This window comes from Pleurodeles waltl, chromosome 6, assembly GCF_031143425.1.
Source record: "Pleurodeles waltl isolate 20211129_DDA chromosome 6, aPleWal1.hap1.20221129, whole genome shotgun sequence".
NCBI classification, from domain to species: Eukaryota; Metazoa; Chordata; class Amphibia; order Caudata; family Salamandridae; genus Pleurodeles; species Pleurodeles waltl.
In genome coordinates, this window is record NC_090445.1 from 1,323,779,163 (window position 1) to 1,323,803,666 (window position 24,504).

At 42.8% G+C, this 24,504-nt stretch overlaps 1 protein-coding gene across 1 annotated transcript in view; it reads right to left on the bottom strand.

Moving 5' to 3' along the window:
- The window catches only part of LOC138300824 (synaptotagmin-15-like), a 294,951-nt gene that overhangs the window by 13,800 nt on the left and 256,647 nt on the right, over positions 1-24,504 (bottom strand). Inside the window, exon 7 of the mRNA XM_069240628.1 lies at positions 19,857-20,039. Coding sequence (XP_069096729.1) covers positions 19,857-20,039 — 183 coding nt within the window. The remainder of the gene's footprint in view (positions 1-19,856; positions 20,040-24,504) is intronic.

Consider the following 24,504-nt stretch of genomic DNA (forward strand, 5'->3'; position numbering starts at 1 on the left):
AACATTCTTCAGTATCTGGAGGAAGTGCTAATTGGCATTTGAAATGATAAGGAACTTAGGGCCAGATGTAGCAAAGGGTTTTACCCATTCTGTGTCTATGGGGAAATTCATTTGTACATATGGCCATTATTTCCTCCTCTCGAGAATATGTCAAAGGTGAACCTATGCGCAAATGACGTGATGCTATTTGTGGAACAAGAGAGGAGACATTTTATATAGGCTAAAGTTTTGTGTTTTACATGTTTCAGGAAAGGCAGGATATAAGATCAATCAACAAAAAAGTCCCTCTCTTTTCAATTGTACCCTTGAAGTCCTCTCTGATGAAATAGAGATAGTGCGTAATGCTACTCTCAAACTTTATTTAGTGATTTATGCTTCATGAGACTTAGCAAATGTATATGATCTCAATTATGTGCAACTGTTAAAAAAGAGAAGTGCTGTGTCAACGACGGTACTCCTTTCTCTTATCAATTGTGCCCCGTGTAGCTTTATTGAATATGTTGGTTTTAATCATTGTTTGGTTTCTGTTCTCTGCTTTCCCATGTATTCTGTAAGATTTTTTAAAAGAATGAGGGAAAGTTTTCATCTTTTACCTGTGGAAATACATCTTATAGATTGTCAGTGAGTGTTTTTTACTTGCCACTTCTGAGGGTAGTCTTCCCTTCCCTAATTAAAAAATACATTATTTTTGTGAAGTTTGAACCTTATTGTTCCAGATTCAAAAACTGACATTCTTCTCATAAACTATGATCTAATTCCTTAATATTAGATGTGCTCCACAATTACAGAATTGGAAATATTTAAAAAATATCTGCCACCCGCAGAGTGCACCAGCACCTACGCAATGCTCGCTGTCTGCACATCAGACAGTGAGCATTGAGAAGGTGCTGGGCAGGGGTACCCTTGCACTGCTCAGGCCAAGTGCATGGGCAGTGCAGGGCGCCCCCTGTTACCCTCTGCTCCTGTTCCTGGCCAACCTTTTCATGCTGGAGAAACCAACATGAAAAGGCTGGCGGAGAACCAAGTTGTATTCAGCAGGGCAGCGCTGACTTCAGCACTGCCCTGGCTGATTCCGACTTCTGCCACCGTCAGTCCATTGGGATCGATGATCCCGGTAGAGACAGCGGTAGGTTGGCGGAGCTGCCCGCCCACCTCGTAATTAATTGTGGAGGTCCGACTGCCATCATGAGTGTGGCAGTCTGAGGACCACCACACTCATAATCAGGCCCATAGATTAAATTGTAATAAATTATTTAACACCAAAATTACAAAAATCCAGTCCGTAGAACTGGAGTTATGAATTTTGAAAGTTTAAATTATAAAATAGCGCCTAAAAGATCAAAGTACCAACCGCGGACATCTAGTCAGTCAAAAGTTTGGACCCACCGCGATGGAGCACGGGTCAAGTACACAACATGGATTAGGTCTGGTCTCCACAGCACCTTCTGACCCAGAAGACATTTTTGAGTCATTCTTGAAGTCTTGGGATCAAGCAGTAAAGCAGGTATCAAGTGCAGTGCAGTCCTCTGAGGGCACAGTGCAGTCTTCGGGCAGCAGGAAAGTCCTTTTGGTGCAGCAGGCAAGTCCTCTGAAGTACACAGCAGGACACAGGCAGCAGGGCAGCTCTCTGAGTGCCCTTCCGATGTCCAGAAGTGACCTGAAGAGAAAGTCTTAGTGTCCCATTTTTATACCTGATGCTGTGTTTGAAGTGGAAGAAGTTTCTAGTGTTTTTCTCCCCACACAAGTGTCTTGAATTTTCTGCCTCTGTGCACTGGTCTCAATCTGTCTGTTGCCACAATAAACTAGTGTGAAGTTCTTTGTGTGTGAGCTGAGGCAGGGGTTTTGAAGTGCATTTAGAGCAGTGCACAGCTCTGCCCCACCCCCATCCAAACTTGGATGGCCCATACTGACAACACCCAGTTCCTCTATTGTGCGGCTCTCTGGGAGGAATACACAAAGGCCAACCACCAACTATACCTAGTCATGTGACCCAGGAATGAGGCTGCAGGCACCAAATGGCTTGGACAAGAAAATGGCATCTTTCAAAAAATTGGCATTTTAAGAACTGTGAATGAAATTCCGACTTTACTATGAAAGATAATTTTAAATTACAATTCTTTAGACACAGAGCATGACAGTTTCTCCTGCTTCTAAACAAAATATATTATTTATTAAATATAATAATGTTAACCCAAAGTTGTCCTACAGGAGAGTTGGGCCTTACAGCAGTGAAAAATAAATGTGTAAGTTGTTCACTACCAGGACATGTAAACCTTAAACGTATATGTCCAAAGTTTTATTTCAATGGACCCTTCTCTAATGGCTGTCTAGTGAATATCTTAGGGGTGACACTTATAATAATATATATAAAATAACAAGGGAGTTTTCAATTTGGCAAGGGGATTATTTTGCCAGTTCGAATTGGGAATTTAAAACTGCATACGGGCTGCAATCGCACGCCTGAGACATGATTTAACTGGCTATTTAAGCGGCTAGGATATTGACTGCTGCAGGCCCACTAGAAGCATTTAGGGGCATACTTATACTCTGTGTGCGCTGAATTTGCATCATTTTTGTTTCGCAAATTCGGCACAACCTAACTCCATATTTATTTATTTTTTTACATTAGACATGTCTAACGTCAAAATATAGGAGTTTTACCATTTTTTTCGGATGCGTGCACCTACCTTGCGTCAATGAGATGCAAGGTAGGCGTTCCCATCTAAAAAATGGTGCTATCACCATAGCCCCATATTTATCCCCCAGTGCTAAAATGATGCACAGGTGGGAGGAGGGGCCAAATAATGCACCATTATTTAACACCTGGGTCAGACCAGGCGTTAGGGGACCTGTGGACCCATGTCCATGGTTAATCACCATGGAATGGGTCCACAGGTGCCCTCCCCAAGCCCCAGGAACACCACCACCCCACCAGAAGGATACCGGAGGATGGGGGACCCATTCCTAGGTATGTCTGGGTAAGATTTTTTTTTTTGTTGCCATTGGGGGCTCTAGCATGGCACAGGGTGCAATGACCATGCCCAAGGGACACTTGTCCCCTGTGCAGGCCATTGGGCTGGTGGGCATGGCTCCTGTCTTTCCTAAGACAGGAGTCATGTGTTTGGTGATTGTGCGCAAGGAAATGGCGCTAGTCTGGTTAGAGGCATTTTTTGCCTCTAACCAGGCTAGCATCATTTTTTGATGCACAACCCCCTCCTTCCCTACCGCCAACCTCACCCGGCTAGCGTCTTCTTTTAAGACACTAGCCCAAGTTTAGCGCCGGCTCGTGCCACTCCTTTAATATGGCACCCAGCTAACGCTGTGGAATGGTGCAAGCCGGTGCTATACTTTTTGCCACAAAACTGCAATTGCGCAGTTTCGCAGCAAAAAGTATAAATCTGGGCCTTAGTTTATAACACCTGGGTATATGGCATACAACTTTAAGAGGCGCTTGTATGTAAGCTAAATATACCAATCAGATGTAAGCAACTTTTACCATGTTTTAGGAAGTGAGCACAAAAACTTTAGCATGGGTTAGCAGTGCTAAAGTGCAAAGAGTCATAAGAACAACAAAAATATTTCAGAAAAAATTAAGACGGGAGTTGGCAAAACGTCTTGTGGAAGACCACCCTAAGCCAGACAGATTTAACACTTCTTTAGAGGAGAGAGGAGTTTAAAAAAAAAAATATTCCATGAGTTAGCTTGAAGATCTAAGAGTGAATGAACATTATTTATCTCCAAAACAGAAGTGTGTAGATGACAGCATTGTGTTTTTTCAAAATTTCTTGATTTTGGCTGTCCCTAGAAAAATTCATAAGAGTTTGTAAAAACTGGGTCATGTGTTCATATAATAATATGTGACATTCTCTATCCAAAGTTGACCAAGTCACTATGAATGTTGACAAAGTACAGTTAAATGGAGGATAACAGTAAACAACCAGTCTGCTCCTTGAATAAGTTACTCATGGAATCACAGAAACTGTTTCCTTTATATAAAAAGTTCAAAAATTTGGGATCTCAAAACATATACGACTTTAAAGTTGGATGCTTGAAAAAAGAATAACCAGTCATCCTTCACCACACTCTCTGGTACCAACCTTCACAAAATGCAGTCTTACACAAGTTGCATAATTCATCATACATCTGCATTTTTGGAGAATATTAATGACATTATTCGTGTGCAATGTTTTAGGGGCACTTCTGGGAAAGTACGTAACTGACTTCATATTGTTTGGTTTTGCGGTTCGCTTCCACAATTTTGAGAGGATGTTTTCCACTACTGTGAAATCAATTACCACCCTCAGATCCCTAGAGACCCAGAGACAGTCTTACTTGGTTATGCATCACAGGTTTCAGGTCTATTAAAGCGTGGGATTAAACTGATGTCAGCGCCAACTCTCTGATCTTTAATGCTGCAGAACAGGAAAACGCAATTGGTTCCTCTTTTTTCAGAATGGTTAAGAAAAATGCACAGTGAAGTAATGCAAAAGCTTGTTTGTGGCCATATTGGGCAGTACTAAAGCATTAGCTGAGTTGTGGGAAAATTTGTTGCAATACCTACCACAGACGTTTGATGATACTATTTATGGGCAAAAATATGTGTTCCTAAAGCTAACTCGTCCAGAATTGTGCACAAGCTATTTCTTGGCATAATCTCCCTGTCAAAAACAAAACAAAAAGATTTAATTTCTGTAAAATAAGAAATCCAGCAGTGCTTTGCACAGTCTTCTGAATAAATTACAAAAATAGAAAATAAATGAAAAATAAATATTTTTTAACAACACATTGCAGTTTCATTATTGTGAACATATACCAGTTTATGTGTTTGATCAAAAACGTCATCTTTGTGCTATAAGATTTCCTTGCACCATTTTTTTCAGTACTTTTAACGCCTGCTCAGAGCAGGCATTAAAAGGGGCCACATCATTGTTTAGAATACGTTTCCTCTCCTTATAAATGCAGGGATCACAAGTTAGTTACTCTGGAATGGGAATACAACTTGGACCCTCATGATCGGCTGCACATGTTTTTCCCTTTTTCGGGGTAAATAATGGGCCCAAAGTGGCATCCATTTACCATCTTCTGCAGCAGATGGTAAATGGGTACTTGATTTGATTTGGAGATTTATAGAGTGCAAACAATTGCCCGGAGGCGTCTAGGCACTATAGGAACAAGTACAACTATAACCTTAAAGATATGAACTCATCAGACCAGCAACTACAAAACATTGTTTAGTGACTAAAGAGCTAGGTTTTGAGGAGTTTCAGAAAAGACAGTAAAGAAGTTGCAGATTTTACTTCCAGTGGAGATGATTCCAATTCAGAGCTGTGCACCCCACAAAACTTCTCCCACCGCAGGAGGAGAGATTATAAGAAATGCACCACCAGGTTTTTGGCTGAGCTTGATTGGAAGGTCCTACTAGAAGAGTACCAACTGAGCCTTCCCCTAAGATACTGTGGCCCGGTCTCATGTAGGGACTTATACGCGATGCGCAGTGCCTTGAAAACAATACGTTTCCTGACTGGTAACCAGTGCAGCGTACAAATGGCTTGAGAGGCCATATGAAATCTGGGAACCTTCAGTAGCATCCGTGCTGCTGCGTTTTGATGAATCTGCAGTTTGTGCACCAAATGTTTATGAAGATTTTGATATAAGCTGTTGCAATAATCTATCCAAGATAACACAAGGGCATTAACCACTACTGTCAAAGGGTCCGAGGGAATAAACAGCTGAATTTCCCTAATGAATCTTAAGATGAAAAAAGAGGACGAGATGACTTTTTTAACTTGCTTTTTATAAGCGAGTCTCTAATCTATTATGATCCCAAGGTTTTATTTACTTTTTTAAATGCGGTCGGAGGGGGCCGCATTCATCTGGCCACCCCGAGGGGGACCAAAAGGATGTATTATTGACAAAGAGGATAACTTCAAACTTTGTAGAGTTTATTTTCAGGCAATTATTGTCCGTCCATTGACTAACAATGCACATACAATTTTGAAAATTGTCACTCAGATCAGGACCTTTGCTGGAAAGATAAACCTCAATTCGGGTCCCGTCAGCATGTGACAGTAACGACAACTCTAAGAATTTCACCAAAGGTGCCAAAAGAGTCCCATAACTGTTAAAGTGAGTGGGGCTTAAGGACGAAATCTGCGAGATCCCACACAGCAAAGAAAATGGATCTGAGGTGAATCCATTTAGGGAAACTGTATGATTAAGATCCGTAAGAAAGTGCCACAGTAGGGAGAAAGCAGGACCTTCCAGCTCTAAGGCCCATATTTATACTTTTCTAGCACCGAATTTGCGTCATTTTTTTAAGCAAAAGCGGCGCAAACCTACAAAATACAATTGTATTTTGTAACTTTGCACCGCTTTTGCGTTAAAAAGCAACACAAATGTGGCTCTAAAAAAGTATAAATATGGGCCTAAGTGTTCTAAACGGTCAACCGGCATAACATGGTTGACCGTTGCAAATGCTGCGATAAGTCAAGAAGGATATAAGTGGCACTCCCTCCCATATCCACTGTTGTCTTGATAATCTCCATGACCACTATTAAAACAGGTTCCGTGCTCTGTCCCTTGCGGAAACCGGATCTCATCCAATAAGTGATTATTCTCCAGATATTCGGCTAGCTGTGTGTTCATACACTTTTTGACCAGCTTAGCTGGAAAAGGCAATCTAGAAATGGGACGATAGTTATTAGTATCTAAAGGGTCCAGAATGGGTTTCTTCATTAATGGCAAAATTGAGGCTTTAGCTTTGTGGAGGCCCATAGTCCAGTTGGCATAGGGAAGAGATGGTACAGAGGGAACGTTAGGTGAGAGGAAAGTGTCTGCTACTCCCAAATATTGTAGTCGGGGGCTGACAGGGCCCAAACACAGCAGCGCCAGGTTTTGTTGTCTCCAGAGAGGGAATTATTTGGTGTGGAGTTTGTGGGCCAGGTAATTCCAGGCCAAGAGACAACAGAACAGTTATAATTGCCTTAAGCTATACCCCAGGAATACCAATCTAGGCCACATACACTGAGGACCTAAATCAAGAGTTGCTAAGCTCTGTGAGGGTGCATCCATTAATTAAGTTCATTTAATTCAGGTTTGAAAAACATAGATTTCATGATCATATCAACAAACATAGAAAATAGTTATGATACTAATCCTCCAATTTGTTCTATGCAGGTGTTTGGCACTAAACTTTAAATCATGGCTCATCCTGGTTCCCGATATATGATCAATACCTATAAACGGCTCCAATAGTTCATTTGTAACCTTTGTGTTCACTTACTAATTCAGATATTGCTGGTGTATCTTTTGAAGCCCACACAAAATATTTAATTGGTTACTCAGCTACATAAGCTACGTTCAAAGGAAGTCCTGCATGATTTACTGTATGTGCCTCCAGGAAAGAATTTTGATGCCCTTGGTTGGAGACACAAGAGGGTACTGATAATCATTTTGAATCCTGAACTTGTCATTGTGGTAAGGGATAAAGGTATGAATACTAATATTTGTATTTAGTTTCCTAACGATTGTAGCAGCAAACTTGGCAAGCTGCTTGACTTCACATATAAGATTTGTATCAAAAACCATCCCAAACATGTACCAATGGATGATGAAATGTTTGGGTATTGAAGACATTATTGAGGAAATAGGATAATTTGACTGGTCTCTCCTGTCTTTATATTGGAGAATCTCAACGGCCAACTTTATTTATGCATTGATATAGTGCCTTGCTTTCATAGATTGTCATCAAGAATCATCCTCTTCCAAATATAGGCCCTCATTCTGACCTTGGCGGTCTTTTCGCAAGACCGCTGAGTTACCGCCGCGGTGAAGACCGCCGACCGCGGCGGTGTGCCGCTGTGCGCATTCTGACCGCTGGGAGCGTTCCGCCGGAAAACCGCCAGCAGCCACACTGGCGGTCGGCGGGAAAGTGGAGACTGGTCAACCTCCACCGCCACGCCAGCAGAACACCGCCCACAGAATTACGACCCACATTTCCGTGTGGCGGTCTTCTGTTGGCGGTCTTCTGTTGGCGGTCACGTCCCTATGGCTCCCGTCGCCTCCCGGAGGACCAACGCACAAGGTAAGGTGTTGTGTGATGTGGGCGTGCATGGGGGTGTGCGTGTGAGTGTGTAGAGGGGGTGTGTGAGTGCGTGTATGCGGGCGGGGGGTGCTGCTGTGTCTATGGGTAATGTGTGCTGTTCGGCAGGTGCGCATGTCGGCATGTATGTGTGCGGGTATGTGTCCCCGTTGTGTATGTGTGTGTAGGGGGTGTGTATATGTGCATGTTGGGGTGTGTGCATGTCGGGGTACATGTATGTGCATGTCGGGGTGGGGGTGGGGAGGGGGTTCGTACCACCTCTGGGGGGTGGCAGGGGGGTGGAGGGTGTGGGGGGAGGACTCGGGTGGGTAGTGGGGGGTGGGGGAGACCCCTATCAGTGCCAGGGAAGGAATTCCCTGGCCCCGATAGTGCTTACCGCCATGGTTCGCACGGCGGTTCCCGCCCGCAAGAAACCGCGGCGGTAGGCAGGGTCATAATACCCTTGGCGGTCTTGGGACGACCGCCGGGCCGGAGTGCGCAAACTCCAGCCCCGCGGTCATGACCGCCGTGGCGGTCGGAGTGGAGAAGTAGCGGTCGGTCGCGGCGGGGACCGCCGCGGTCAGAATGCCATTTTTAATACCGCCGGTCTGTTCGCGGTCCGACCGCCGTCTCTCCGCCGACCGCCAGGGTCAGAATGAGGGCCATAGTCCTTTCTACCCCAACCTTATAACAGTATACTATTTAACTGTTTCCTTATTCCCAACCTTTTAAGGTATTCATTACCCTTTTTGACCTATAAGTTCCCTAGCATTGTATTCCAGAGGAAGGTTGTGATATCGCTCAAAAAGGCTCCAGGAAACTACGGGCCTCATGTACCAAGACTCCAAAAAAGAAATCCTAAATTGGTACTAAGAACAATTTGCAATTTCTTAGTCAGAATGTACTAAATTGGATTTCGGTAAAAGTGGTCACATTTATTTATCTGACTTTATCCAAATGCATTTGTTTTTTGCAAACCTAACTATGTAGTAATAGGTTTGTGAACGGAGAATTGAAGTGGGTCGCAGTTCACAAATTGGGACCCACTGAGATAGGCTACAATCAAAGGGATGGTGGTCAGCGCGGGTCAGCAAGACCCAATGTCTATGATTGCCTTAAAAAAAAACACAATCTTTTTAGTTAAATGCAGACCATTTTCCTAAAAAAAGATCGGATGTTTTTAGGAAAACAATAAAAAGTAGAACAAACTTTTTTTAGGAGTAAACAGTGGTCCATGCTCATAAAAAATGTTTTTGTTAACATTCAAAAAGGGTAAGCGCCTCTTAGCGACCCCATCCTATTTGCAAATGTGCTACCATCACCTTTGAGATTTTAATTACTGTTTTGCAACCAGATTTCGTAGCAAAACGTTAATGCATTTATACATCTTGTAGGGAATCAGTATTTGCATTTAACACGCCCCTTCCAAATTGTGGTTTCCTAAATCCATTTAACGAGTAATGGTTTGCAAATCCTCTGATTTACTAATTGAAAGAGTTTGTGAGGCCCTATGAGTTTCACAATCTTTCTGAACAAAAAGTAACCAGGTGTGGAATCGCTGCACCCAGTAAAATCATGGGTGGAAAGGGGCAAAGGTTACAAGCAAAGGCACAGCTAGGCCCCTGTCTAGTTCCTACAGCACCATGCGGGGAGCAGGCAATACTCCCATAAGCTACAACGGCCTTCTTACCATCCCAGAGGTTATCCAAGCCTGGCCCAACATCACCCATTGTGCAATGGTCTTCTGCAGATATGTGCCAGCTGGTTAGAGCAGGTGGTAAAATTCACCATCCATCTTCTGGAAATCAGACAAATATTGCTTTAAAAGATCTGGTACTTCCAGTTCAAGCAGCTTATTTCCCATTCCAGGAACTTTAAGTTGGATTCCTGTTATCTCATAGGGAGAGATCTACTGGTATTGTTCATACTGGCAGCACTGTCTTTTCACTCGGAACTCAGAATTGGAGCTTCAGAGGGTCAATGCAACGTTTCCAGGAAAACATTAGCTTTTGCCGGAGACAGAGTCACACATTATGATATACTTAAGTTTGTACTAGACTTACAATTCTGAATTCATCCTTACTGTGGAAAAGTGTGTTCTGCTCCAGTACAAAGTGACTTATTCAGGTTATACTACCTCCAACGAAGGTGTTGTGCCTAAATACTGTCATATCCAGACTCTGACATTAAGAACAAGCTATTAACATTTGTGTGTCTCCCTGAATGCTGCAGCAATATTGTCAAGAAATTTGTTGAGGTGATGGAGTCGCTCAGGTGACTTTTAATGCAAGGGACAAGATTTCATTTGGAAGAAAGAACAACAGAAGGCAGGCGCTCGCTTGTCAAGAATTATTAAAGCTCCTACCTTAAAACCGATTTTTTTTTAACAAAATGCGCTTGACCACTGTCGTAGTGAACGCTTTTCCAGGGGTCATTAATCATTTTAGGAATTTTGTGTGAGGCAACAAATTCATTAAAAGGGCTGACCACAAACCAGCGCTAAGCATTGTCTTGCTGAGAGGTGGACTTAATTCCACAGGGAGGAATACCTGTACAACAGATTTTCACTCATGTTTACCATGCCATCTTGTGGTAAGGAGGATAATGATTGTGAAGATATTGATGTTGTAGCTTCTGTGCCTTAAATTGTAAATCAATCCTTCAAAGGTGTGTCTACGAAAGATTTGAAGGTAGTTGACTTTATGATACTACATTGACCTCAGTCAAAAAGTTTGCAACACAGGGTTGGCATGCGGGATGAAGTTTGAAAGGTCATACCAAAGATTGTTACCAAGTTGCTCATGAGTTGAGTGTAGTTAGAGCCCTCTTCGGGGACAGATAATAGTGTTTGGGTGGTTAGCGATCCACCATTATAAGCAGATACGAGGACGATATAGGAATTTACTCTTTGATAATTCTGCTTAGGACATTTATCTGGTGGCCAGGAATGGAACAAAAAGCAAACGCATGGGTGTGATTGTGTTAACTCTGTGTTTCAATCAGCAGCGGCTCCTGTGTATGGGCGCAGGGGCTCCGCCCCCTTTGCTTTCATAGCTTCGTAGAATGAAAGCTTCACTAAACAGAAATAAAACGACGCGGTTACATTACTAGGCATTTTTGCAAGGCGTGCCCCTTTGTGAGAATGTGCCTGATTCGGCACTGGCAGGGCTTATCCACACACAGCCCTGGTTTTCCTCGCAGCGCCGTGACGTTGCTTTTAGTTCTCCTCCTTCATCCAGAGCGCCCATTAAAAACAGCCTCGGGCGTTTAGCTTTCAAGCCCGGGCTCTACAAGTCTGAATGCCACTCACAGCAGTTACCCCACCCTTTCATAACTCATCACAGGGTGAGGTGGGGCCAGCAAGCTTCACTGACCAAACCCCACCCTGTGACGAGATGAGAAGGGGTGAGTTCATGAAGTTTCACAGTTTGCGCTTGATTTAGTGTATTTCTGAGTACATTCATGCTCAGCACAGCATGTCGGCATGTATGAAAAGCCGAGATCCAAACCTGAACAACTTAGGAAAACAAAGGGGAGTTTTACTTGTGAAGCAGGAAAGGACCTGGAACATTTGTCATACAGTATAAATGTGACTGAGAAAAACACTGTATTTGAGGTTAGAGATTTACAAACTTTCATGCTGGAGGTCTTAGTTTAGTGAAGATCAGAAAGGATTGAAACAGGATGTGTTTGTCTCTGTGACTACCACATGAAAAGCTGTAAAAATGTTAAATACGAACGAAGATGTTGTGTAATGTGGTGTAACATAACCTTTATGAGAAAGAGGAACAGATCAGCAGCTGCCTCAAAAAAACTGCACAAGTAAGTTTGGAGAAAGAAGTAAAAATCTGTTCCTTCTCTCGTTTCTTTTTCTTTTCCTTTCTAACTGCTGTCTTCTCTGCAGTACTAATGGGGTCAGTGCAAAATTCTTTACTGCCAGAACTACATGTGGTTGTTTTATCTCCATTGCAGGTTGTATGTGCTTATTGTTCTGACAGTGGGCACCGAGATGTGATCTGCAGGGAGGAGAAAACAAGCAATAACAAGGCCACTTAGTGTAACCTTTTATGAGTGTAATTGCCGGTCACTCAATGAGTGGTTTGGTGGGTTTGTGTGAGTGGGGGAGACATTGAATATGGGGGGTTGACTGTGTACATAGGTAAATGTGACGACTGGTTATATGAATTACGTGAATGCCAGTGGAAAGCTTGATGCAAATGGGTGAATGTGAGTAGGTAGGTGAATGATACAAGGTGGGAGAAAGTGAAGTCATTGTTGAATAGGGTTGGTAGGGGAATGATGTTGAGTGAGTAACTGGGTGGATGACTGTGGTGAGGATAACATAGGTAGACCAAAGCTTGTTAAAACACAATTAATTGACTGAAGTGCAACCTGCTGCCACCAATAACATATTTCAAACACTGAAAATACAACAGTGAGAGGGTAAGGCAATGTGAATTAGGTGAATGAGTGGGAAGGTAGCTTGATGAGAATGTATGATTGAGTGTGTGAATGAGTATGAATGAGTGGGTGAACAGCAGAATGGGCAAGTATGTGGATGGAGTATATAGTTCAGTGGGGGAATGTATAGTTGGATGGATAAATGTGAGTTGATGAGAAATTGTGTTGAGCATATACAGGGAATACTGGTGAATGTTTCAAGGGAAACTGGTCAGTCAGAGGCCTCTTGCCTCATAGCTGGGTTCCAAGGCTCATTGGACTAATGCATCCACTAAGCCTTCTGACAAGTCTGATGATCTGTATTTGACCTCATGATTTCAACTCCAGTGCTCCACTCAACCTTCCATCCTCTGAAGGTCGAAAAAAAGAAAACTATTGAGTTGTGTAAAAATGAACGTGTTCACCCTCTCTTCCCTGCCAGACGCTCCCTGAGAAAATCAGGTATCAGATTTCCTCAACTGCATGGTGTAATTCTGTGTATGGACTTCAGCCCCACCACTTTTTGGAATCACCAGCCGCCACTGGTTTCAATTGATAGATGCCTTAAAAGTAACACTGTAGCTATGCATCCTGTAAAATGGTCACAGCATGCCAGATAGTAGCTGGTGTTTGATATTTCTGTCTTTTATCATAGTGTACCCACAGACATACATTTTTTATTGGTGCTAACTGATTATTTCTTCAAATAATCAGAGGTCGCATTTGTTGGGAGAACTACCACGATTTCTTTAATCAATATCCTTTTCGTGTTACTCTTGAGGTAGGAGCTTATTGAAATATCAGCAATAGACAATAAGGTTGAACTGTCCAACTTACATGCAGAGATGTCCAATTCCAGGCCAAATATCATATCAATCATTTATCATCAGCTCTATATGACCCGCAGTGTTATGGGAAGGTAGGACACTCCAGTCACTATCTGAAGGTATGTGTTCATGTGGTCTCATACAATATAACAATATCTCATGGATAACTGTTATAAGGCACATGCTACGGTCCTATAGACCCACTACTCATTCAGTTTTAGGTGATAGTCCTTTCTTTTTACTCCTGGGCAGGCTGCCATCCTCTCAAGTTTGTTCTTGTGACTAAGGAAGCCACAGTCCGATGATGTTGGCATTTCCCTCAAAAAGAAAATGGAGATTACCAACAGAATCTTTACAAAAATCATCTCTAAATGGATATGTTACTTTTAATACCTTAATTATGTATGGGGTTCCTTTTATCTTTTAGGAAAGTCAAGCCACAGCCAGCTTATACGCAGAAGTCTGTAGCAATGTCTTATTTCTGAACAGCTAACTGTAAATAGTAGAACTGCAATTGCATAAAACATGCTTCAGATAGATTTTTCCATCAGTGAAGTGTTAATCCCATAATATTAATCTCCAATAACATATCCATACTCCTACTGATCACAATAATTTATTTTATATAGCTGTTTATGCCATACTTCTTTTGTTTCTGTAGCGCAGTCCCTAACAGATGCTCAGGGTGTAATAATATATTATTGGCTGATATTGCTACTGATTTCTAAACTGAATAGTTGACAAATTGATTGAAAGTCAGTATACAGTATTGGGGCATGTAATTAGGTTGCTCACATGGGTGCTCACATGGGTGCAGGCAGTTTGGTGAAGCATCAGCTGAACTATGGCACAAAAACTGTTTCAGAAGTCTGAATCATTATAGAAAAAGCAAAAACACCTAGGTCTTCTGCTGTACCACAACCTATCTTACTCTCAACTGCTTGTGTAAAAACAGAAACCACATATGCTACCACACAACATGCAATAGCGAGGATGATATCCAACCTTGGTGATGTTCCAGCCCAAAGCCCATCCATACTGACCCATTCCTAAGGGCACCCATGTCATCCCAAAAGTATGGAAGTGTAAGAAAATGCCTCTTTTCATATGATCACCCTCATGCTGGTTTTTTTGTCTCTGGGGCCTCGGACACTGCTAATCAGGTGCCATGGCATGTGCTCTGACCCCTAGATCATGTTGAAATTGGCTACACTCCTGATTGTCATACTTAACTTTCTTATAAGTCCCTAGTATATGGTACAAAAGTGTACCCAGGGCCTGTGACTTAAATGTCTCTAGTGGACTGCATCATATATGGTGTCACCACTAAAGTGACAATGCAAAGCATGCCTCTAGGCCTTCCCCTGCAGCCTAGATAAGCAGTTTTAAAACAGCCAGTTTGACCAGACAAGATAAACCTCTTGCCAGGCCTAAACCTGGCTTTCTAATACTTATACAACACCCCTAAGGTAGGCCCTAAGTGCCCATAGGATAGGGTGCCTGTTATTTAAACTGTGGAACATGTATATTGCATGTTTAAAATATCATGGCAGTCAAAAACATCCAAACTAATTTTTCACTGTAGCGAGTATGACTCTTCCATTGGAATGTACTAAGTTACATCATAACACCTTATAATGCTTAACTTCAGTTCAGGAGTAGCTAAAACATGATTCAAGGAATTTTAATAGTATTTTAAATCTAACTCAATGGTCAAGTTGGGTTTTATATTACTATTTTGAAAACTACACTGTTGGCATTCCCCTGCCTGAGCTACATATGTCTTTCTGCCAGTGTCCACTGTCACCCAGGAGCTGAACTGCTTTTTGATTATGTTTGAAGAGTCTTCCAGAGCTGAGACAAAGGGAAATGGGCTAACCTTCCCATGACAGGAAGGCCATCTTGGCAGAGCCCTGATACTTAGGTAACTTCAAAGGATGCCTATCATGCCACAGGCAGATGTAGCTCACACCTGGGCCTGCACCCTTTATCACCCTGCTAGCCAGCCAGGCACCAATCCCAGTGAGAAAGGAGTTGTCCCAGAACAGGTATGGAGTAACCACAAGGAAGGGTTTGATACCCACACCTCTGGTTGGGAAAAGGGAGTTCTGCACATGTGAAGAAAGGTTTTGCCATGTTGGTTTTAGGTAGAGAGAGGCACTGCTGGACCATGTACAGTACTGCAGAATTGGGTAGAATCACCCCTAGGAACATTTTCATCATTGGTTAGGGAGTGGTCAGGAGATTACCCTGCCCACAGAATGGCACTGGGCATAGATGTGGCACTCCCCTGTACCCTCTTTAGAACACTGATGGGCCTGTGGAAGAATAATGAAGGAATGCACCCGCTGTCTGTGACCTATGAGGAGAACCCTAAGGGCTGGACACTTGTACCCAGGACCAACATGTGGACTCCAAGGATCAGTTGACTGACGTCCTCATTTGCAACAGGAGCGCAAAAGTTGCAGGAAGCCCAGCTGACCAGTATAAACTGGACCTCTTCTGGACCTGCTGGTGGCATCTACAGGAGTGAGTCTTCACCCCTAAGAGATGTCCCTGAGGTTCTGGGGCCCCTTGAAAAGTGTCAGAGTGTACTCCTCCTTTCAATCCCTAAAGGTTGGGACTTAGAAACTTTTCAAGGCTTTTTGTCTGGAGAACCAACAGAGGATCAGGACAAACCTGCCAAGTCAATCTGATGAAGGTTGTTCCTGCTTGGAGCTTTTCACAGCAGCTGTCAATGTACGTGCCCTTGTGGTGTCCTGTCTGGCTACTGCTTTCAGCCTTGCCCCGCTGGAAAAAGCTGAGCTCCAAAGTGACTAAGTCAGAAGGTTAAAATCTTCACCGGGCAAAGGTGCCAAAACTAACCGATGTGTGAGTGACCTTTCTTGAGAGCAAAGTTTGAAATTCTCCTAACCCTGAGCTTTCGTGCCAAAAGACAGCTGCTTCACTGGCACTTTGCCCGATGGCTATTCATCCTCGTGGAACCCATCTTGGCAACAGGCTGCTGCTTTGTCCCACTGAGAATTTTTGACGTTCATTTTTCAGACACTAGGGGGCTGATTACGAGTACAGCGCTCCCTTGGACCATCCTACTCGTGGTGGAGGTCCAACCTTGACATCCATGGCAGTCCGCCCACAAGATTACGATGCTGGTGGTGGGACTCCCACAACACTGCCACCACCACCAGGATCAGAGATCGCAACAGGTTGGTAGAGGTGAAAGTCGTGGTCAGCAATGGCAGTGCCAAGTTTGGCACCACTGTGCTGATCACAACTTTCCTTTCCGCCAGCCTTTTCATGGCATGATCCCTGTCATGAAAGGCTGGTGGAAAGGCAGAGTTGGGGGCCACAGGGATGCGCCTGCACTGCTCACAATCATGTTGTGGAGGGAACAGGGGGTCCCCATCAGCACACTTGGAATGCGCAGTGTCTGCCATTGCAGACAGTGCGCATTCTGAGTGTGCTGGGTGCACACCTGGCAGCCCAGCAGTAACATTGTAATATGGCGGTGGGGAAGCGACCAGTTTGGCGGCCACCTCAGTATCCGTTGGATTGACAGTCTGGCGGTCTCACCACCAAGATCATAATCGGCCCCTAATTCAGAAGGTAAAACTTCCATCCACGCCAAACCTGGTATATGTATCTGACCCGCGCTCCATCGCAGTCTGCCTTAAACTTTACCCTTGTCCAGGTTTAGAATACCAGTTTCCCATTGTTAGTGCTTTTCCCTTTTTGGCTCTATGTTTATCTAAAACTTTTAAAATTAATATCTCTGGTTAACCCTATTGGATTTTTGTTGTTTGGTGTCATTTTTGTTCATTAAAATATTCTCTATTATAAATTGGAGTGGGATTTTTATTGTGTTGTGTTTTGGTACTTCTGAATGCTTAGATATTTTCTTAAGGTAAGCCTGTCTGTTCTGTGCCATGACTATCAGGTTTACACTACTGCACCCTTCACTGGAAGTAACAAGGATAGTTCAATTTTTTGTCATGGTGAACTACCACCCGTCCCAGCTAATAATCCACTTCCTCATAGAGAGCACAATATTTGATCTGATGTCAGATCCTAAATAGCAGGAACACTTTCTTACTATACCCTTCAATCTTACAGTTAAGTATGAGAAATTAAGGAAAGAGATAGGTGATAGACAGAACCCCATTATTTCCGTAGTGCTCAAAGCTGATATCTGTGATAGGCATTAAGGAATATGATGTTAGTTAACCTGGCTTTCTTCCAAGTTAATCCAGGAAGCGCGGGATCGTTGATTTAAGCAAGCTGAAAGGGGCTGGCTCACACCTACCTACTAATTATATTGGGATCCCATTCCTTTCCCCACCAACCCCTGCCACTCCCACCACTCCATTCAATAGGGACCATATATATGCTTATGCAAAATAACAGTCTGTAACATCTTTATTTAGCCGTTCTATATCATTTAAAATCCTCATTTAAGTATTTTAATATTTCGATGAGCCTTTGACTTTGTTTCTTAAATAGCCTTTGTTTTGTCTTGAGAGCCTACATTCATCCTTTAATTTTTAACTAATTGGAATCAGTGGTCCTTATGAGCTCATTGCTTGTTGCACACCAAATACCCATCCTCCTTTTATTTTATTTCCAAAATACTCACTCTTTCTTCCTTTCTTTCTTTCTTTCTTTCTTTCTTTCTTTCTTTCTTTCTTTCTTTCTTTCTTTCTTTCTTTCTTTCTTTCTCTCTTTCTTTCCCATTTGACTCTAAATCCATCCTTAATTGTTAAACTGATCCTAATTATGTTCTTGACGGACCCTTTCTTTTTCGTATATATTTACTGTTTGGTCTTTCCTTTTCGTGATCCCCGTATGTTTGATCCTATTCTATGTTTAATTACAATGCAGCAAAGATGGAGAGAGCTAAGAAAGTTTAATAAAATCAGAACTAAGTTGCCCACGTTCAGTAAACCCTTCACAAATCTTAAGCGGTCGAATATGTTGTTTCAGGGTGGAGGGCTTAGTCCAAATTTTAATGCAATCAATTCGTATTTCTTTGAAGTCTTATGTGGTCAAATATTTGGTGCTTTGGAAACTTGAATGAACAAGTGCAGAGCATTTATTGCCCAAAGACAATAGGCAAAAATCAGAGTCACACAGTAATGCAATACCAAGTGACTGCTAGACATATCTTTGGAGATTCTGAATTCTGTACCTGGCGTGACTATTTTCTTTGAGTAGTAATGTATATGCATGATTGCATGTAATAGACACAGTGTGATACATAGTAAATAAAATATCACTTATATTACCTGTAGCATTAAATTGGTCCCTGTAAAGTCATCATCAGTGTGAGCTTCGTTGATCCCATGCAGGAGAAGACATGTAGGCTTGTGCATTAATACAGTGGTAAAATTAACACTATGGCCTTCATTACAACCCTGGCAGTCGGTGGTAATATGGTGGAAAGTACTGCCAACAGGCAGGCGGTACTTTCCACCATATTATGACATTGCCGGTTTGGCTGAAGCCAAACCGCCAATGTACCACACCGACCGCCACGGTGGTAACGGCCGCCAGACTGGAGATATCTATCTCCAGCCCTGCGGCCGTCACTGTACCACCTGCGGGATTATGACCCCGCCTACAGCCATGGTTTTCGTGGCTCCCCTACTGCTACGAAAACCATGGCGGCAGGCACTATCAGTGACAGGGAATCCTTTCCCTGTCACTGATAGAGGTCTCATCAACCCCCAGACCCCTCCCCAGAGTCCTACCCTCCCCTTCCTCTCCAAACCCCCCTATATTCAAGCCCCCTTCACACACGCACACGCATACACACCCAATCCCACGTTCATCCACGCATGCATACATCCATTCACACACACATCTGCAAACACTTTCATACATACAAGCAGACACACATACACAGAACACAACATACATGCACTCACACCTCGATACATGCACACACATTAAACATGCAGCACACACCCAAATACACGCACACACAAACATACACACACACCCCCACACAACACCGTCCACCCCCTCCCCTGTCGGAGCACCCACTTACCTATGTTTAGGGGTCCTTCAGCAAGAGACGGGAAGGGGCGCTGCTGCCAGCAGCAGCGTCCACCAGCAGAACACCGCCAGGCCATAATGTTGGTCATAATACACCGGGTGGCGGTCTACTGGCGTGGCGCTGCTGCTGGCAGCAGCGAAACCTTACCGCCATCTGCCGGCATGGCCACAGCTGGTTTTCCACCATACTTCTCGCAGAAATCTGCCTGTGGTCATAATACGGTGGGCGGCTGGTAGCCGCGGCAACAGTCTTTTGGTGGCTGTCGCCACGGCGGTATGCGGTTTTTACCGCCACTGTCATAATGAGGGCCTATAGGTCTAACCATTCCAGGTTCTATTGTCTGAAAAATCAGGACTGGCTAAAAGTCACAAGCATGGAATCAGGAAGCTGAACCAATATTCACAATAGAAATGAAGGCATTATCTAGTTTTACAAAGAAATTCTTGACACCTACTATCTCCCTCTGTGTTCTGGAGGAGTGACAGGCTGAGACTCGCCGTATCCAGCTCCACAGGGTCCACCTTGAAGCTGAAGGTCTCGTTGTAAACTGGGTTAGGAGTGCCAAGCACCTCGGTTGTCCTTTTGCATTTGATGAATTTGTTGTGGTTCATTAGGGATGCTTTGACGTACACAGCACCTGCAGGCAGAAAATCCCCAAGACAGTGTTTTAAGACAGACGTAATATTCTGCAGTTCAGCAAAGGTGCTGTTTTTCTTTAAGCTGCCTGGAGCAGGTGTTAAAAATGACAGAAAAATGGTGCAGTGAAATGTTGCAAATTTCACTGCGCCATTTTTTTGCGCCTCCATGCATCGGAACTCCCCCCTTTGCATGCATTATGCCTGACACAGGCATAATATGGCGTAAAGGGTTGCAAAGTGGCCCAATGCAAGCAGTGTGCCACTTTGTAAATATGTTGTGGGGGAAAAGCTACCTTAGCACCGCCTTAGCGTAAAAAGAAAAATTATGCTATGGCGTCACAAGGTGGGGCTAGGGGCTTGAAAATATGCCCTTAAGACACATATTTACAATAAAGTGGCACATCGGTCCTGATGTACCACTTTTCTTTCATTGCCCCTGCCCCACCTAATGACACCACGGTTGTGCTGTATTAACAATACGGCGCACCATGGCGATTGTTAGGTCAATAGAGTTAACAAAATGTATTCTATTGTGGAGCTTTGCTGCACTAGCATCAAAAATGTTGACGCTAGTGCAGCAAAGCACAGGGAGGCCCATTAATTAAAATGGGTGCATCATTTTGACGCCTGATCTGAGCAGGCGTTAAAAATAATGGAAAAAATGGCACAGCGAAATGTTGTAAATTTCACTGTGCTATTTTTTAGGGCCTCCCTCTGCCAGAACGCCCCCCCCTTGCATACATTATGCCTGGACGAAGGCATAATGTGGAGCAAGAGATTTCAAAGTAGCCACTTTGTAAATACGGCACAGGGGAAAAGCCACCTTAGCGCCGCCTAAGTGTAAAAAAAAAATTACGCTTTGGCGGCATAAGGTGGCAATAAGAGCTTGTAAATATGCCCCTAAATGTCATTAAAAGTTCCATTAATAAGTACAAAGAAGGGGTTTTGACTCCGTTCTTTTGTTGTTCATCTTCTTTAAGGGCATTTGATTGGGCTGCAGTTGTGTACGCCCCTCCTCCAAACACCAAGGAAGTTGTCCCATTGCTCATTACTAATAGAAACATTGTTAATGCAGACCTAATGTCATTTACAGTTGATTGAGGCTGTACATCGTGTCAACTCAAGACAAATACAATTATAAAGGGTTTGTACATTGTGATGTTGCTGACAAAAACAGTAGGAAGCAGTTTTAAGTTGTGAACTTTCTGACAAATGCAAAAGGAAGAGGTTGTCCACTGTGAAGGCTGACAAACTATAACAGGAATAGGTGTATGTTGTGAACTCTCTGACATATACAATAGAATTGGGTTTTACATTGTGAACCCTGTGGCAAACATCATAGAAAAGGGCTTACATTGATAACCACAGAAAAAACTTTTTTACATAGCTCTACAGGCGATAATTCATGAGGGGATAGAGAGGCCTGGTTTCCATTGTGTACATTCATATTTTTCTGTTTATTATTCAGCTACTCTATTGACATGTGTGGTACAGAGAACCTGCCTGGTGTTGAATCAGCTGTTTCTGCCAAGCTCACTGTACCCACGTGCGCATGAATTACACTATTGCTGCACATGGGCACAAACTGTATGAACACACAGAGAAGCTGGCGTGGCATTAGTGTAGGTGTATTGGGCCAGCATCAGCTGGTGAGTGCAGCTGCTAGAGACTGCTGTGAAGCTGTTTATGTGAGGTTAGCGACAGGGTCCCCGAGCAAAGGGTGAGTGTCTAGGAGCAAAAGGGGTCCGCTGGAAGGGCCTGAGACTTTGTTCCACTGGTGTAACTGGTGCTTAGGGATGATAGTAAACTCAAACGCCTATGCACATGATGTAGGTGTTAGTAATATGTGCATGGCCTTCCCTTTGTCAATCAGAAAGCGTCACAGACTTAAAAGATAAACAGCATGGGTCATTAATGCCCCACTTCCTTAGAGAATGCAGACCATAAAGTCTCACAAGTGGAGGACGAGGACTCTACTTAGAAACACCCCTCAAATATTAGCAATCTTAAACTACTCACAATATTCCCATTCCCATTGAGTAGCAGTAACACATTAGCAGAGGCAATCCTAAACCCCCAACACACCAGAGGTTAAGACCAACAGCGCACACAACCCTCACCTATAACCTATCTGAAACCACTGACCTCACTCCCACACACCAAACATACTAGGAATGTCACACCATCAACATCACTCTCATGGCTCAGACTGGTAGTTACACTACTGATAGCACACTCATAGCTCACACATAGTAGCAGTCTCAAACCACCAACACCACTCTCATATCCCTCCCAGAGTACAGTTATGTACTCTCACAGCCCTTAACACACAGCCTCAGTCACACAATACTGGAAGCAGTATCCCAGCCCTTACAACCAAAAGGCCTCTCAGATCCCTCACACACCTACAGCAAATCCTGAAGGTCTGACTGTTAAAGTGCCTCTTCATCAATTGTGGAGTTTGTGTGCATAGTACTGCAAATCAGTTAGTAAGTAAGTAAAGGAAATCCCCTCAATGGGATTGTGTATTGGTGCACGATGCAGGGGTGACTCAGTGACTGCATCGATGATGAGTGATTGAGTGCATGGCTGGATGGATGAATGACTTAATGGATAGAAGCATTTGAGCACTTTCAGTTAAAAGCCCTCTCATCAACTTGTTGGTTTTCAGCAGACTGAATTACTGCAATACTCTCCTGGTTGGTTTACCTGATTACTGCTGGACTCCGCTAGATACGGTTCTGAACGCTGCAGATCAAACTTCATATAATCTCCCTTGGCACATCCTACCTCAACCTATTGCCACCAAGTAGGATAGCTAAATGCCAAAACGTACTCTATAAATTACTGGTAAAGGTCAATAACCAATCTGGCCCTCAGCTGTCTTTCTGACACAGCATAATGCTACACAGCATCCTGCAACATTTCATCCACTAGTAGAATCCTCTGCCTGCTCCTAAAATACCATTGCCAACAAAAGTACATTTGCACATGTAGATTTAAACATGTGTAAATTTACTCATGCACCATGTGTAAATTGCTATTTAGAATTTTTGAGTCGACATTTACAAGCCTCCAAGACGTCTGTGACTCAGTATTAATTTAAAAATATATTTTAAAACTATTTCTATGTAAAATTAATACAGATGTAATTAACATGGTAAATTAAGTATTAATGACATAGAACTGATAAAATAAAATGTTCAGTACACTAAATCAACCAATGAAATGTTCATTAAAACATGTATTAATTTTCATATATTAGTTTAATTTATAAGTATTATTTTTCAAACAAAATGTAAAAAAAATCCCAGCAGCATTAGCATTTTAATATTTCGATAATATTTGGTGAATTTAAGTCAAAATTATGTTTTTGATCATTTTAAATTATTGTACGTTTTTTTTTAAGTTTCAACATTTATTTTAAGTTATTTACTAAAATTATAAAATATTTACATTCAAATGTATTATAACTTGTAACATTGAAAACAATACCATATATACGTATACATAGGTACACATTTAAAGGTCTAAATAATATAAATATTTTAACATGATTTTATCTGGGGTGTTGTTTTAAGTCTATATCCATTATCTTCTACGGCAGGGTTCTTTGAACATTGGGTGACAGCCCCCACCCGTTGGGACCTTAATTGATCCAACGGCGGCTCCAGGTACTGGCCAAGAGAATCATCATGCTGATTACAGTGCTTTGTTTTAGTGCAAAGGTGCGTAAGTCAGCAAATGGGCGCCCACTAACGTCTTTTGTCATTGATATCCTAGGTTGGAGTACGTGTCAAAGGGAATGGTCTCAAACTCTGTCCAGAAAGAATTCCAGTGTGGATACTTTTGTACTTTAGAAAGACTTGGCTGACCCAAATAGTAAATTGGCAATCATATATTTGACTGCATTTTTAAGAAGGAATATTGAACATAATTGCAGTGTTTAAATATTGTATATGCATTTAAACAATGCCGATTATAGAGAATAAAATAAAGTGAAATCCTTTGTTTCTTCTGGGGGCCCCATGAATGATTTTTTTTTGTATTGGTGGGGCATTAAAAAGTTTGAAGAGCACTTTTCTAGGGGAATGTGATGTGTTGCAGTACCAGTGAGTGGCTGTGTGTGGTGCTGGACTTATGTACTATTCTAAGGCTGGGCTGGAGACACATTTACATCTGTTTTGTGGTCTTTTTAACTGCAGTAACATTAGAAGTGTAGTTTGGGGGTAGCTAGCGGCAGCTGCTGCAAATCTCAAGGGAAAGGCAGGGAGGGGTGGCATGAAGGGGTGTGGGGGAAAAGGAGGAATACAAAAAGAATAATAAAAAATATATACTTTTCCGACACCGCTGCCTGCCGTGTTGCTCCACTTCTCTCCTGGTGTTCCAGCAGTCCCTGGGACACCAGCACAGGCTACCCATGCAATGCTGGCGTTGCTCTTATGGTATGCCTAGCATGAGAGC